Source organism: Rhagoletis pomonella, unplaced genomic scaffold (genome assembly GCF_013731165.1).
Source record: "Rhagoletis pomonella isolate Grant_MI unplaced genomic scaffold, Rhpom_1.0 Rhpom_scaffold_00006, whole genome shotgun sequence".
Taxonomy (NCBI): domain Eukaryota; kingdom Metazoa; phylum Arthropoda; class Insecta; order Diptera; family Tephritidae; genus Rhagoletis; species Rhagoletis pomonella.
Window position 1 is genome coordinate 41,926,434 of NW_023458560.1, and position 16,648 is coordinate 41,943,081.

General features: G+C 34.3%; 1 protein-coding gene across 1 annotated transcript in view; it reads right to left on the reverse strand.

Annotated features, from left to right (window-relative positions):
- Positions 1-1,072: 1,072 nt before the first annotated feature.
- LOC118741688 (vesicular glutamate transporter 1-like) overlaps positions 1,073-16,648 on the reverse strand; it is a 40,341-nt gene continuing 24,765 nt past the window's right edge. The window contains exons 4-9 of the mRNA XM_036473661.1: positions 9,156-9,392; positions 8,141-8,334; positions 5,624-6,083; positions 5,383-5,568; positions 1,744-1,944; positions 1,073-1,439 (exon numbers count right to left, since the gene is read on the reverse strand). Of these exons, the coding sequence (XP_036329554.1) occupies positions 1,137-1,439; positions 1,744-1,944; positions 5,383-5,568; positions 5,624-6,083; positions 8,141-8,334; positions 9,156-9,392 (1,581 nt within the window). The 3' untranslated portion in view covers positions 1,073-1,136. The remainder of the gene's footprint in view (positions 1,440-1,743; positions 1,945-5,382; positions 5,569-5,623; positions 6,084-8,140; positions 8,335-9,155; positions 9,393-16,648) is intronic.

The window sequence follows — 16,648 nt, forward strand, 5'->3', positions numbered from 1 at the left end:
TCAATTCCAGCTTGAAATTGTGATATGTTTCTCAATTCAGCCATAGAAAAAATGTCAATTGAAATTGTGTTCGAGTCTAGATTTTGGTGAAATTGAAAAAAAAATTAATTAATTTTTTTCATAGCAACTTAAAAGTTTTATAACTTTGAAAGATTTATACGTCTAAAAAATTATTTATTTGGTAAACAAATGTGATCGAAATTGGTTCTCAAATGGAAATTTGTTGTGTGAATATTTATGTACAATTTCAAATTGAAATTGACAATCGAAATTGCCCAATTTGAAGCTCGTGGAAACATACTTTTATAGAGCAGAGTAGATTTAGAAATTAAAGCCTGTTGCTGTATACAAAATTTTCTATTCAAAGAGTCACTGATTTGTCAAAGCGCCCTCGTATTAAAAATAATGTGGTTTCACGTGGAAAATATTTGTATAGTTTGTATGTATCAACAACAGCAAAAACAACAAAATTTTATGAGCAAAGTTTTGTAGCTATGCATGCTTTAACAATTATTTAAGTTAAATAAAATTTTCGTGCATTTAAAATTTTGTATAGGATTTTTTTGCATCTGAAATTTCTTTGCTTGTGCGAATTCTACACCACCAAAACAGAGATTTAAGCCAATTTTCCAATACTTTTTTACAAGCCCAAGAATGAGCAAATCATATTAAACTTTTTTTTTTTTGTTTTTGCTCCATATTTTTCTTTTGGCATACTTTGTTTTTATTATTGTTAACATATTTGATTTGCTTTCTTACTTTTATGTGCGTATTGTAGTTGTTGCTATACACGCATATCCTCATAATTTTTTATGCGTTTTTTAGTACTTTGGTTGCAGTGATTTGTAAGTGATTTGAACTAAGCTTAAAAATAGTTACACTTCCAACATTTTTAGTTATTCTTTTTTTTCATAAATGAGTATAGTTATGAGTATTTGCTTCTAACTCTTCATTTTCTCTTTCGCTATTTTTCTTATGATTCTTTCAGTTACCTTCGTTTTTTTTTCTCAGAATTTCCTTTTCAATTTCGCTACTTACTTGTATTTATTTTATAATTTCATTTTATGATGCATTTATTTCTATTATTTATTAACTCCCCTTAGTTCCCCGTGTTCCTTTCATTCCGCCTGTACTTTCTATTGTGGCTGATAGGGTTGTTGGTAGCTGAGTTGTTGTGGTTGTTGTTGTTGCTGATACGCCGGCTGTTGGTATTGTTGGTCGTAGGTTGGCATTTGAGACTGTATTGTTTGTTGTTGGGCATAGTCATATACCCCATACGCGCTGGCATCACCAGCTGTGGCCTCGGGCACCACACTCTCCTCGGGTATAGTGGCAGCCATGGCGGCGAATGGATTGTTGGCCACGTGACCAGTCGCACCATAATTGATGGCATTCGGCTGTTGCATTTGACTTTGTTCGGTGTATTGTGGTGGTGCGCCCTGTTTTTTGGAGCGAAGAAAAAAATACAAAATATTGAGGAAGATAAAAATAAAAATATTTTATAATGGAAATGCATTAAAAGGCAATTCAAACGAAAAAAAGCCGACAACAAAAGGTTAATGTATCTTTTGTTATGACAAAGTGCATTCAGTTCGGTCTATGTTCGAACTTCAAAATTATGCATTAACAACAAAAAAGCACTATATACTTTAGTAATTATGTGCGTATTTAATGGCGCTATTGCATGTCCATTTCATTTGTAAATAATTTACGTCAAAAAATTATCTTGATTTCTGAACTTACGAATGACGTCTCTTTGGTGTAACCACCCTGACTGGGATCTTCAGCTATGGCTCCCATTGGTGGCGCCCACACCTGCTTCTCTTCAGTCGGTGGTTCGGCCCAGGGTTGTAGTTCGCCCGAAGCGAAGATGCCGTAGAAGGTGCAGCCAACTAAATGTACGCAGGCGGCAAGCGTGAAGACAGTGGTCCAGCAGCCGGTGGGCTATGAAAGATAAAAATACATACATTTTTTTAACCCATTCAGGTCCTTGAGGTTATATTTAAATAAATAAAGATTACAGTATACAAATCGACTGCTGAATGGAAGAGCGACCTATCTTGGTAGCCGGTTCGAAAACGGCGTATGTCAACAAATTTTTCAAGAACACTCTATTTCTGAATTTGATTGAAGAATGCTCTAACTCAGAAAATGGTTGAGGAACGCCCAATCTCAATGTAAATTCAATATATTGGCAACTCTGTTAGGCCGTTTTTGCACCATTTGCTGAAACAGGGCGTTTTCGAACTGGCTGCCGAAATAAATCGATCTTCCACTCAGCCGTCGATATATAGAGTTAAATTGACAGATTTTGACTTTTCTTTCCGACAGTAAACGAAGCATCTATGACTCACTAGAAATAGCTGATTTAAAGAAAATCTGTACTCGCTGTAGCTATATCTCGGGGTGTGTTACTACCCCTTCTGATTCGCTTTTCATCAATAAATCGATCTGCCGAGTGGGAGGCAAAAAAAACGGTCTGGGGGTTAATCCATCCAAAGCTGAACCACTGCTATTTGTGAAGCGAAAGGACGGAGATGTGAAGCCTTCAATGCAGTTTACATCTGCAAGAGTTCAATTGAAGAGGACCGCAATAACACATTGGGTATACGCAGCCTTAGTTACACATTTTTTCACTAAAGGCGCATTGGTAGGGTGAGACGCGGTTGACACCACCAATTACTATCTAATCAACCTACAAAGGTTGTAACGGCAAGCTTGTCTAAGTATATACAATATCAGAAAATTGCTCGATTCCCTAAGCAGCGGTAGGAATACTTCTCGATATTCCTTCCTAATCAATAAAGTTAATTTTGGATGCAATTTCAAAAGTGACTGGGAACATAATATCGTAACGATAATTCGATATATAGTACACAGACGGCTCCAAAATAAACGATGAATAAAGATCTGCCGTTTTCTCGCAGTAACTGCGAGATGCATATATGTATGGTAAGCATGGTAGGCCTATGTACATAGCTCCATCAATAGTTACCTCCGTTGTGGAGATTCAAGCTGTGGTTAAGGCCCTTAGGAGGGTAACGTCTAACTCGATATGAGGTCATTCTAAAGATTGCTACAATTTCTTCGATAGCGTATAATTGACCTCTACTGGGTCGCAGGATACAATGGTATACCGGGATATGAGAAAGCAGCCGAGTGCTGGAGATAACAGTTTGGTAAAGGATTGTGGGAAACGGCTCAAACCGTAAAGCCTCCCATTCCGGTTTTCATGAGTGGAAGAGATCTCTAGAGTAGCTACCAAATGAGAGATTAACTAATTTGCAAACATGCATGGTATCGTACTTAATTCGTCTACTGTTCGATAAACGAAAAACACGGAGTTTGCTGAGGCACTTAGAACCGAATACTCGACTTCCAACCGGATCACCAATGGGACACTGGACCTGTCGGCTAGTTTCGGATTCCTGTAAAGACAGAATCCATTCCGCACAATGTACATCTTCGACAGCTGGACAGCTTAAGGAATACTTTATTAGAGGATCTTCTGCGGTTTTCCAGAAAATCAAGATGATTTAGACATCTACCGCATAACGCATTTCGACAGTGTGGCCTCCGAGCGTACCCCTTCACTATAACTGCCTATCTCACACACCTTCTCACACCGGCCGGCGTCCATGTTGGCAAACAACGGATCTACAAGTAGGTAACTTTTGCAGCGGCACGATACATGTTGTCCGGCCGACTCGCGGAATTCCGCCCTAATTTCACGGCGGTATCTGTTATACTAGCAACCGATCGGGGTCATATAAGTTAACTCGATGGCAAAGATCTCCATGCCAGAGATTTGAACTTGAAGTTTCGGCAACTGGTAAAATAGCTTTACGCTAGGCGCACATTGCATCCGATAGGCCGACCGATTTCGGCCGAACAATTTGACCTTCCGAACTGATGCGAACACTTAACCAGATTATTTTCCGACCGTATTTGTACACCCAAATCTAGTTTTCATTACAATTTTGTAAGCAGTGAAATATTTTGATACATTTTAATTGACATACCCTAAACATGTGATTTTATATGTAATTTTTTTTGTTTTTGCACACAATAAGTTAATTTTTCGCAGTCCATTTTGGTACTTTTCACCTGACATCGGACGAGAAAAACAAACATGTTTGAATTTATCGTCACTGACGGACGTCACGGCCGATGTCGGTTCGGTTATCGGTTTATGTGTGAGAGCGTTCATATAATCACAAGTGTTTATCCGTATCGCCCGTATATAGCCGATATCGGCCGATCACAATAGTTCACTGGATTTACACAGCAGTGGTAAGTTCTATGTTATTCTACATCATTAGATAAACCGCTCACAAATTCTAAGCTTACCAAGGTTCAAAGGCTAGCATGCATGCTAATCACAGTTACGCTAGCATCCACACCCACCAAAGCCATGGAAACACTTCTAAACTTTCTACCCGTAAACCTTTTTGGGAAGCTACAGGCGAGCTGCTATGCACTAAGAATTAATGCACTGTCAAAGATTCGGTCACAACAATATTATAACCAAGTACCCCGACGCGTTTAGGTCCCCAGCTTATAGAACACCACCGATGGAGCCTCGAGAACAAGTTCTGCACTTGCATCCTCTAGAGGAAGGACTGGGAGCACAACTCGGTCTCACAACTTAGATCTCTGCTTTAGGCTACCAGTCCACTGCAGTGTCTTCCAAGCAGAACTCCCGGCTATAAAAGAGGCTGAACTCTCTTAACCTGTCTTCAGTAACTATATACTCCGATAGCCAAGCTGCTAACAAGTCACTGGATTGCTGCAAGATCTGGTCTATAACTGTGATAGGATGTAGGAAGGTCCCTAACGATCTAGCTTCAAAATCTACTACTCACATTGTGTACTTAAATAATTGGAAGGCATGCTAACAGAATTGGTTTGGCGGCCAATAACTTCTGCCGTAGTTAACGCGACGTGAAGGAAATCGAGAGTGTGGAGCACTACCTCTGTCACTGGCATGCCCTTATGTGGGGGAGAAGACGCTCATTTCACCACCACCTTTTGTCTTTTTGGCCGACCTAAGCGAAGCAGGTATTGACGCATTATCGTACGTTGGATGAAGGCAGCCGCTTCAACCTAACCCAACCTAACCTAGCACCAGAAACACTTACATACATAGATATCTCGTAGCGTAAAGCGAGTTTTTGAATATTTAACGGATCTTAACCGGATATCCGGTTAGCAACCAAGAACGGCTATTAATATATCAAAATATACAGTTTGCCGCAGCCCTCTTTAGATGTATTCTTTAATACTCACGATTCGTACAATTATTACTCGCGATTTACATATTTATTTGTTATTAATTTAACTATCAATGTGTTTAAACTTAAAGACATATGCATTACTTACATCTCTGTAAATCAAACCATCGAGCGCATAGGGCACAATTATGCCAGCCAAAGTACCAATACCATTCGAGAGACCCATCAAAATACTAGCATAGCGTGGTGCGATATCCAGATGATTAACATTATAGCCCGAAATGGCAAACCCACTAAAGGCGACGCCACAGGTGAGAGCAAACATGGCGCCAGTCTAAAAGAATTACATAAAAAAAAACTATGCACAAAAGTTCCTCCCACAAACTTACCGCCGTATTGGAGTGCGCGACGAACAGAAAGAACAACCCCTCCATGCCGAAACCGCCACAATTGAAGAGCTTTCGCACATTCGTCGTCGACATAATGCCATTCTTACGCAAATGATCCGCCAACATGCCGCCAAATGGCACTATAGTGGTCATAATCAAATGCGGCAACGAACCAATAAAGCCCGCCTCCTCGACCTTGAAGCCAAATTTGTGTTTCAGAAATGAAGATTGGAAGAGCACGAGTAGATAGAAGTTCCAAGAACGACAGAAATTCGCAACGATAATGGCATAAACCGGCATGGAACGCACCATCTCGCGCCAGGGTGTGGTGCTTATCGATGGCATCGATGGCTGCATGGACGTCTCGCCCAACGACTTCTCGATATACTTCAGTTCAGGTACGCTAATGGCAGGATGTTTTCGGGGATTCTCGAAGCAGAGCCACAGCCAAAAGAGGTACCTAAGGGGAGCAGGGAGAGAAAAAGATGGTGTGCGTGAGAGAATATGCATTTGAGAAACATTGTTTGAGACTAATATTGCACTTGGTTTAGTTATGGTATTTTTAAATTAATAAAATTAAATTAAAACTATTTTATGAAAGGCTTTTTCAGTGCATTTTTCTATTTTTTGGGTTTAAATTATTTGTTTACTGCAAAAAATTCAGCTCTTAAAATTTTTATTAAAAAAAATTAAATTTTATACTTTGATTATTGTCTACGTTTTAAAAAAAATTGAATTAAACACATGTCTCCCAGTTTTATAGGCTTATATTCTTTACGCTGAATTACAACAAAAAACGGTAGAATTTTGTTTGCTAATGTTTGCGTTTAACGAATTAAAAACCTCCTTCAAAAATTCTTTTCAGTGTACTTATTCTTCTCAGTGTAAATATTTCTTCTGGAGTAAAACACCATTTACGTTTTCAAAGCAATTATTTTTTTTATGTAATATTTTTTTATTTTTTTTTTTTAATATTCGCGGGTTTTAGGTTTAAACTATTACAATAAAAAAATTACACTGGCAAAAAAACAACAAAATTAAAATTTTTTCCACAAAATTAATAATATTTACATACACAAAATTTAAATATTTTTTTGAGTAAAAAATGGGGAAATGAAAATAAGTAAAAAGTAGTATTTAAAAGATAAATTAGAATCAAGAATATAATTTATAAAAATGTGCACTCCACAAATTAAAATTTTAAGAGTTTCTAAATATATTTACATATTAATCTTTGTATACAATTTTTTATTTAAAATAGAACTTTTTCCCATATCAGAAAGTTAAATAAGTAGTAGAAGTAAATTTTATACATACATATGTATGTAACAATTTTATTGAGCTTGAGACACTGCAAAAAGTAAAAGATTTTAGAACTTTTTTTAAAGTATTGTATTATTTTTTTAATAAAAAAAAATATTACAGAAAAAAAGTTTAAACATACAGACTGAAAAACAAAATCAGAATTTATAATTTAAAAAAAAAAATGTATATATTTTTTATTTGGGGAGTAAAGAATGGCTAAATAATATCAGTTTTATTTTGAACTACACTTTTTAAAACAAGTAAAAAGTAATATTTAAAAGTGAAATTAGAATCAGAAATAAAATTTACAAAAATTTTTACTTCGCGAACAAAAATTTCAAGTGCTTCCACAGAAATTTTTCTATTTATCTGTGTATAAAATTTGTGTTTAAAAAAGAAAAAAAAAGAAACACTTTTTGCCATATCTGAAAGTTAAATAACAGTTAAAATTATTTTTATAAGTAAATACATTGCAAAAAAATAAAAGATTTAAAATTTTTTTTAAACAATTGCATTATTTTTTAACAAAAATATTATTAACAATATACACAAAACCAGTTCCTCTAAATAATTTTTTTTTTTAATAAACTGATGCAAATATATAAAGATGAAAAAAGCCACGTCTTTCTACAAAAATTTTACCTATTAGAAAAAGAAGAAAAAATTTCATTTCGGTATTTGAAACTATTTAAAATTGTATTTAACTGAAAAAAAGAAACAAAAATGTTCTGGACCTTTTTAATTAAGAAAATTTTTTGTAAAAATTAAATAACTTTTTTTCCTTGTAATAATTTTGCAGATTAACAAAAGCAAAGTATTTTGACTTGTGTGTAGTTATAAAAATTTACAATGCGATAAAAAACGTGCACTATTAAAAAAAGCATTTAAAAATATTCTTTTTTTGGTAACGCATTTGAAATAAAAATAGCAAAACCAAATAAATTTTCTAAAATTGAGTCATAAACGAAGATTCACAAAAGCAGATATACATAGGTACATAGATACATACATACAAATGTACACTGCGAAAAAAAAAAATATTTTATCAAAATCCAAATTAATGGTAAATACCCCTCCAACAAAATAACGCCATATGAGTTTTAAAAAATTCTGCTTTAAATTCAAAAATTTAGATGACTTTTTTTTAATACAAAAATTTGCTTCGTCTCCAAATATTAAACTTCCATGTCGTATTTGGTATTCGCTACTTACCATGTTATGCCAAACGTGCCGTAAGCGTAGAAGGGCGCCTGATAGCCAATCGCATCGGCCAGCAGACCGGACAGCGGTAGACCCACAACAACACCCGCATACGAACCGCTGAACGCCAAAGTTGCTAAACGCGAACGCTCCATGGGTGGCGCCCAAAATCTCCAAATGCCATGGCAGGCCGGATAGGTGACACCCTGTTGGGCGTAAGGGGACAAAGAAAATGCGAAAATAATTTACATTTGCAGGCACACAAAAGAAGGCATTAAATGAAGAAGACGGAAACAGTTTATACAAAGAAAATGCGCTGACACTGAGGTCACACGAATGAAGAGAAATCAAATTTTTTTGTTATTGTAATTTTAGTATATTTATTTTTATATGATTTGCAGAAAAATTCAGCGGCAACAGGAAGTGCCGGATTTACAGATGATGAAGCTTTGTCAAAAATAAACGAAATAAAAGCAACAAAAAAAAAATCGAGTAACTCATCAAAAGCGATGGCAAAAAGGATTTATTTAGCAATAGCAACCCTCAACGCCCAAAAGCAGATTACAGCATGTTTTCATTTCGGCTGCAACACAACACAAGCGCATTAATAAGACGAACATGAACACATACGTACATACATATGCTTGCCTGATTTACTATTTCAGCAAATTCAAATACTTTCTTCATATGATTCAATTTCATTTTGAATGCCTCTGTAAATCATACGGCTGATGGCTCATACGCTGCCAAAGAGACGGGGCAGACAATCAGCCACACAGGCACAGCTTCATACATAGTCAAATTCAAGTAGCTTTGATCTGCTTAAGGCAAATCGAATTTCATTCAAAATGTTGCATTTCATTTCACCGCTTGTTATGTGACAAATATCGTACAAAGCTTTGTATCTATATACGTATGTACATACGTACATTTCGCTCAGCTCATATTTTCTTTCATAAACTAACTGACCCTTCCTTCCACTTTCTATTCATTTTTAATAGACCATACGAGATACACCTCCACTCACCTCGAATAGTCCCTGCGTTACACGCACACCTATAACAACATAACCGTGACACACGGCCATCACCAATGGCACCAACAAATGTAACGTTGCCGAGCATACAATGGACAATCCGAAGATTTTATTAGCCGGAAATCTGGAAGCTATGAAACCACCCGGTATTTGTGTGATCAAATAGCCCCAGAAGAATGACGAATCCACATGACTCTCCACGGCGACACTCCAATTCATGAAAGTCGTCTGAAAAGAGGAGATGAATTATTGTACACTTTTTGATATGGAAAATATAATAAATAAATGTACCAAAAATTTATCTATACTGTAACTGAATTTTTTGTAAATAATCGTATAAATGTGGCTGTTCAATAGAAATGGATATGATGTTAGCATTTATCTATACATTAACTAAACAGTTGTAACGACTGTAGTAAACTTCAAATCGGGAATAATTTTTCGCCCCTCCCCATTTTCTCCGTTTTTTAATAAAACTTTTGTTTAACTTAAGTATAGTGTGGGTGAGTTGTGACAAGTATTTTCTACGAAGGGGTCAATTGTCTCTGCACTAATAACATAGTCCAACAAATTTTAAATTTTTTCTGTAACAGTATTTTTTTCGCTATGAAATTTGTACATTTTCAGCGCTTCCACATTCCGAAATTCCAACTACTTCAAAAGTTACAGCAGTTAGGTGGGAGTGTTAGAAAGGCGATTCTTCTTTTCTTTTACGTTTTTCTGGAGATAAAAAGATACCGTGCAGGTATCGATACTTTTACTTGGAAGTAGTATCGAAAGAAAGTATCGATGCCTGAAAAATATCGGTTACGCATGAACGGAGTTAAATTTTATATTTTTAAGTAATAAGTTAGCCATTCTCTGGGAATCCTAAACTACGCATAATAAAAGTTGATAATGTAGGAACTGAAAATAAATAAAACACCATTTCATAGCAATATATGTATATACATTAGACTGCATCACCAAAAAAAGTTGCAGTTTTTCCGCCGGGATTACAAAATTTTGTATATTTTAAGAAGTCCACCAAAATATTTCGAAAAAAATATTAAGATTTTAGTGAGCTGGACCGATTTGAAAACACCTCCAAAAATGGATTTTTTTTATGAATAAAAATAGTTTCTTAAAGAATTTTTTGAAAAAAGTCCCCTCAGATGACAAAACAGATTAAGCTTAAAAAATCTGCATAAAAATATTTAAAAATCTTTTCAACGGAATCGTAAGAACGAGATTTTTGATGCTGTTTTTTTACTTTTTTCAAAGATTGATTTACGAAAACCTTGAATAACTGGGCCAAAACTATTCTGATTTAGAATTGGAAAGGTATTTTCACACTGTTTTTATTTCTGTCCAAAAAAAGTCATTCGTATCCCAATTTTTTATTTTTCACCAACACATCTTAATTCAACTTTGAATAACGTTCGTTCATCCTACCTTTCTCTGTCAACCTTTGAATGAGTTTATTAGCAAAGAAATAAAAACGATGCATCAAAAATCTCATTAAACCAGTTTTTGAAAAAAGTTCAAAAAAATGTTTTTATGCAAGCTTTTTAAGCTTAAACTGTTTAGTCATCTGAGGTAATTTCTTTCAAAAAATATTAAAAAATAAACTTTTTATTAATAAAAAAAACTAAATTTTTGGAGGTATTTTCAAATCGGTCCAGCTCACTTAAATCTTAATATTTTTCCGAAATATATTGGTGGACGTCTTAAAATATAATAAATTTTATAATTCCAATGGAAAAATAGCACCGATTTTTTTTTGTATGGGGAGTGATGCAGTCTAATATACATATGTGTATATAGAGATACATATATTTAATTATGAATGGCATATAACACAGGTAATGCATGGGAAAATATTACAAGAAATTAATCTCGTTTAAGAAACAATTTTATGAATAAATATTTTAGCGAAAATAAATAGTATTCTTTTGTGGTTTTTCCCAATAATAGATTTCTAGATTTGGTTCTTGTTGTCCCTGCTTTAGAAAACAATCGTTCGCAAAGAACAAATACTAATCTATAAGTATATAAATAAGTTCATGTATTTTTATATGTACATACAACAACGCAAATGCAGTTTTTCGCTCCTCCCATTCTTCGAATAGGTTCGACTTCAGGATACTGGGCTGCACAAATAAAAATACAATTCGTCACCTTTCGTTGACCTTTTACTTGTTTGACCTATGGCGAGCCGCTTTTGACCATGTTGACACGGTGTCAGGTAACCAGATCAACAGAAAAAACGTCAATTGACACTATTACGCATACTTGGGTGAAATAAAGTCAATTGACATTATTACCTTTTCAAAAGCGAAATAAGGTAAAAAAAAAAAAAATGGAAATTTGGGCGGGCCGCTGCGAAGCTACGCAAATTTAATGTTTGAAAGAGCAATAATGTCAACGGATTCTATTTCGCTTTTGAATAGGTAATAATGTCAATTGATTTTATTTCGCACCAGATGCGTAATAGTGTCAATTGACGTTATTTCCGTGAATCTTGTTACCTGTCAGCGTGTCAACATGCTACTACTACTACTACTACTACTATTACTACTATATTTAGCGGGTTTGCCACAAATCAAATTCAACATAATTCATCAATTAATTAAAAATATGTATCGCAATGTCGGAAGAAGGAGAGTTAACAAGGGGTTTAGCTTGAAAATACTTTTAAAGAGCGCTTTCACCCGTTTCAAAGGTCTAATTTAATTAACTAATATGGGAGTCAAACGAATGAGTATTAAGAAGTCTTTAGTTTGAAAACTTGGAAAGTTTGAAGACGGTTGCCACGTATTTAAAAAGTTATATTCAATAAGTTGGATTAATTATTAAAAGATAGGTATCAATCGAAGCGGGTTTGAAAACTCTTTATTTCTGACCTTTTTAAAAGAGAGTTTCCACATGTTTTAACAATAAAATTAAATTTAGTTCATCAGTTTAAATACAAGTATATCACAATGTTAGACGAAAGGGATTTAAGAAGATTTTACTTTGAAAATACTTTTGGAGAGGGCTGCCATCTGCTTGAAAAGTGGAATTTAGTTAACTTATACACAAGTTTTATCAAATATTAAGATATGGATGTCAATCGAAAGATATTTATGAAAGCTTTAGTTTCAAAATATATTTGATTTGGCTTACCACCTTTCCGAAAAGTCATATCGATCTAACTAAGTAGATACATATGCATATTATACGAAAAGGCATTTTTTGTGATAGTCATTAAATTTGCACTGTTCTTTCGAATGGGAGGTGAAATTAAAAACTTTAGCGTGTAGTTTAATTTTTTTAATTAATTTTTTATATGTATATGTATATGGCGCTCAGATCGCTTATAACTCTGACTAAAATTTGAAAAATTTTTTAAGTTTTTTAAATACAATTTTCGGCGTTTTAACGCCACGCGGGTTCACTAGTAGAAATTTGTTTTTAAAAGCTTCTCTTAAGCATGTACCGCTGTTTTATTCGCTTCACGAAACACTCATATGAGAAAATGTGTACTCAAACGTAACCATTAGCAGCTGCATTAAAATAAAACTCGTAGCAACAATTGTCGCGGCTGATGCAAAAAAAAGGATAACAAACAAACTCGAAGCATTCAAGTGCGCCACATTGAAATGGAAAAGAGTATATCAAACCACAATGCATATTTGCAACAAATGATGTGGAATTTCGAAAGCTAAGTGCATAGCAACAAAAGGCATATGCAAGTAACAAAACGAATTGCAAAAATAAAAATAAAATGAGGATAGAATGAGAGTTAGAAGTGAGTGGGGATGAGAAAGAAACGGAAAATAAGTGCAGAAAACATCCAGCCCTGAAGGCATTATTAACGAGCGTGACGGAATTACGCCCGCATAACCAACGAAGAAATCTGCAAAACATTTACAAAACGTATAAATAAAAGAAAACATGAAAATGAGGAAGAAGAGAAGAGGGTGAAAATATGAAGTCTGAATTGTGAAATATGAAATATCGACTTTCGAAAGTGAAAAGCGCAGCACGAGGCAAGGAAATTTTTAGTTGGCAGCTTCCATGAATTCTTCGAATGCCAACTTGTCGAAATTTGAAACGTGACTTTGAACGACCGCTGGCATTTTTCGCAAACATCAAAAATTAATTGACAGATATTCATGTCGCAAATACACTCACACACGTATTCGCAAACAATTGTATGACTTTACAAATTAGTTAAATTTTAGCTGCTTAACAATGACGTCGAAGTCATTGGCAGAGCATGTGGATCACGCCTAATGTGACCAACTACTTCATAGCTCAAAGAATTACAGAAACTGAAAACCAACAAGTAAGAAAGTCTAAGTTCGGGCAGAGCCGAACATTAAATACCCGGCGCACGTATTAAATATATGTTTTTCACCTTACCGAAAGCTACGGCTACATGGTAAGCCGGGGCGTATCAATTTTGAGTAAATTAGAGTCCTTAAATTTCGATTTTGAAGTTTCAAGCAGTTCTGAAATTTACCGTTATATGAGAAGCGGCCGTTATTTTAGTCCGATTTCAATAATTTTCAACGGTTTGCTTATATGTGGCAAGCACAATAACCACACCGAGTTTGGTACAAATTGGTAGAAGGGTTACTGAGATACATATATGTGATCATAAGTGGGCGGTGCCACGCCCATTTTCCAAAAATTTATCACAAACGTATTTCTTGGTAAAGAATTGTTGCAAGCATCAATTTTGAACAAATTAGCTTCAATATTTACTGATTTATCGAAGATTTTGTATTTCTCTAAATTACCGTTATATGGGATGTGGGCGTGGTTATCGTCCGATTTTAAAAATTTTCGGCGATTTTGTATGCTGTACCAAGGCCGATAACTGTGCCAAGTTTGGTAGAAATTGGTACAGCGGTTACCAAGATATACACATGTAACCATAAGTGGGCGTGGCTACGCCCATTTTCCAAAAATGTATAATATTCTTATTTTTTGTCAAAAAATTATTGTAAATACCAATTTTGAGTGCTTTATCTTCAGTAGTTACTAAAATATCGCAGTTTTCGTATTTCTGGAAATTACCGTTATATGGGAAGTGGGCGTGGTTACAGTCCGATTTCGCCCATTTTCAATAGCAACCTACCTTGGATTAAGGGAAACCAAACATACCAAATTTCGTTGAGATATCTCAATTTTTACTCGAGTTATCGTGTACACGGACAGACGGACAGACGGACAGACGGACGGACGGACGGACAGACAGACATGGCTTAATCGATTTCTTTTTTCATCCTGATCATTTATGTATACATTTGTCTATATCTATCTCGATTCGTTTTGGCTGTTACAAACAACCGTTATGTGAACAAAATTAATATACCCTTGTGCACAAGTGCGCTCGGGTATAAAAAAACGGAAACAGTGTACCAATTCAACAAATAAATTTTTATTAAGTACAAATCTATACTATTTATTATTCTAAGACAAGGCACTCATTCCCAGCGATCTACTAATCGTACAGGGACAGAGAATATGGAGTAAAAAAGGACGCCCACAGCAACACCTTGAAAGCGCGTTTTCCGAGCATTCCGAATATGGAGTGAGAGGGGAGTCAAAGTGTGTGCTTTGTTACCGAATAAAATGTAAATAATTTTTTTAATTTAGCGTTTTTTCAATAAAAAGAAATGATGAAACACTTTGATACTTATTAATTATAAACAAAATTAAGAACATTTTGAAAAGCCGTAAAGCTCCCTTTTCGGTCTATTATTGGATTCCGCTGGTATGCTGAGAACAATAGTTTTGAACAACTTATTTTTTTTATTTTAAATTTTACATATATGGTTTTAAAAATCTGGAAAACCAAAAAAAAATTATTGCCACCTAACTAATAATTACTAATTTTAAATAAATGTGGGATTATTTCAAATTTCTTTTGCGAGTTAGAGAATGTCGAGGAGTCTCCCCAGACTCAAAAATGAAGTTAAGTACAATAACAGTATATTTTTCGAGATGTAAATTTAGTCGACTGGGTCGTTCAACCTCAGCCTGGTGTAAGTAATCAAAACCACTTGAAGCGTTGAGCAATTTCGTGTCCAAAAAATAATTATTGTACGATAGTTAGTAAGGAAATTTTTAATGCATAGATAAAGTAGTTTCTGAATATCCATAGGAGCAAGTAAAATTCGCCACAGAATTTTTAAACTCTCTAACGCCTTTTAAGTTTTTCTTTATTGAGTAGCCATTTATAATGCAATTATTCAGCTAGAGAAGTGAAGTGTTGAAAGACATAATTTATGTGTTGATCTATGAGTACCTTTCTTAACTCAGATGACTAACCTTTTGAAATTTTTTGAAACATTTAAAGAAATTTCAACTTAAAAGGTAGTACCAAGGCATATCAAACAGGTATTAGAGCAAAAACAAAATATAAATGTATTTTGTTGTTGCTTGTCTTATCTAAATTATCAAAAACTGTTCTGATTTTGAGTAAGAATTAAAAATTAAATATGGAAAAAAATTGGTGCGCCTTTCTTTCTTAGTAAATTTTGTTTGCTTCTCGAAGCATTGATCCATCATATGCAAGGTCCAGTAATCAGCGTTTGTGCTGCAGAGTTAGGTGAATGCTCCAAACGTGGCTTTTGAAGCGCTTGTTTTGTATTGGAAAAGGTTTCACATGCAAAAAGATTTTGACAATTTGTATTTTTTGTAAGAAGAACTTAAAAATATTTGACATTTTAGAGACCGAATAATTTGAAAAGAAAAAAATCAAATCAGCTGCTCCACTGATACTACCTTTCCAATGTGCCTTGGGTAGTACAAAATATTGCAAAGAAGTACATTTGACTGTACTTCGAAGTACGAAGTACAACGGCTCAAAAAGAAGTACTGTTCTTCCGAAAGAAGTACGGTTGGTCTCATTAATCATACCACCAAACACAAACAAACATATGTATGTATTTATCTCAACCCACTTACATACATACATACATATTAACTTTAAATATTACACCGTGCTAACAAACCAATATATTCGCGAAAGTAGAGACCAAAAAGAGTAAAACTGCGTTTTTAGTATTTTTACCTCTGGCGTTAGGATTTTTTTAAAGGACTTTAAAATCTCAAAGAGATGATTAATTCAAAAATTATTTAAACAATTCAGTGCTAGTATGTTGAATAATAATATGGGTATCAAATAAAAGGGAATATCCTTGAAAATTTGCAATATTTATTTTTGAAAAAATTATATCGACACCTTTGCGCAAAACTATCGTATGTGCCAAAATTTTACAGGAGAGCGTTTTTTCTACATTTAAAAATTTTTTTTTTTGTTATATTTTTTTTTTTGTTACTAAATATCTTCAAAATACTTTCTTATGGCACATACGATAATTTCGCCGTCAAGAAAATAATGCATTGTAAAATACGATAAAATATACAGCACAATTTTACGTAACTATAGGGATTTTAGTCAATGTTATTGTGGCTTGTTAACATTTTATTTTTAATATTTTTAT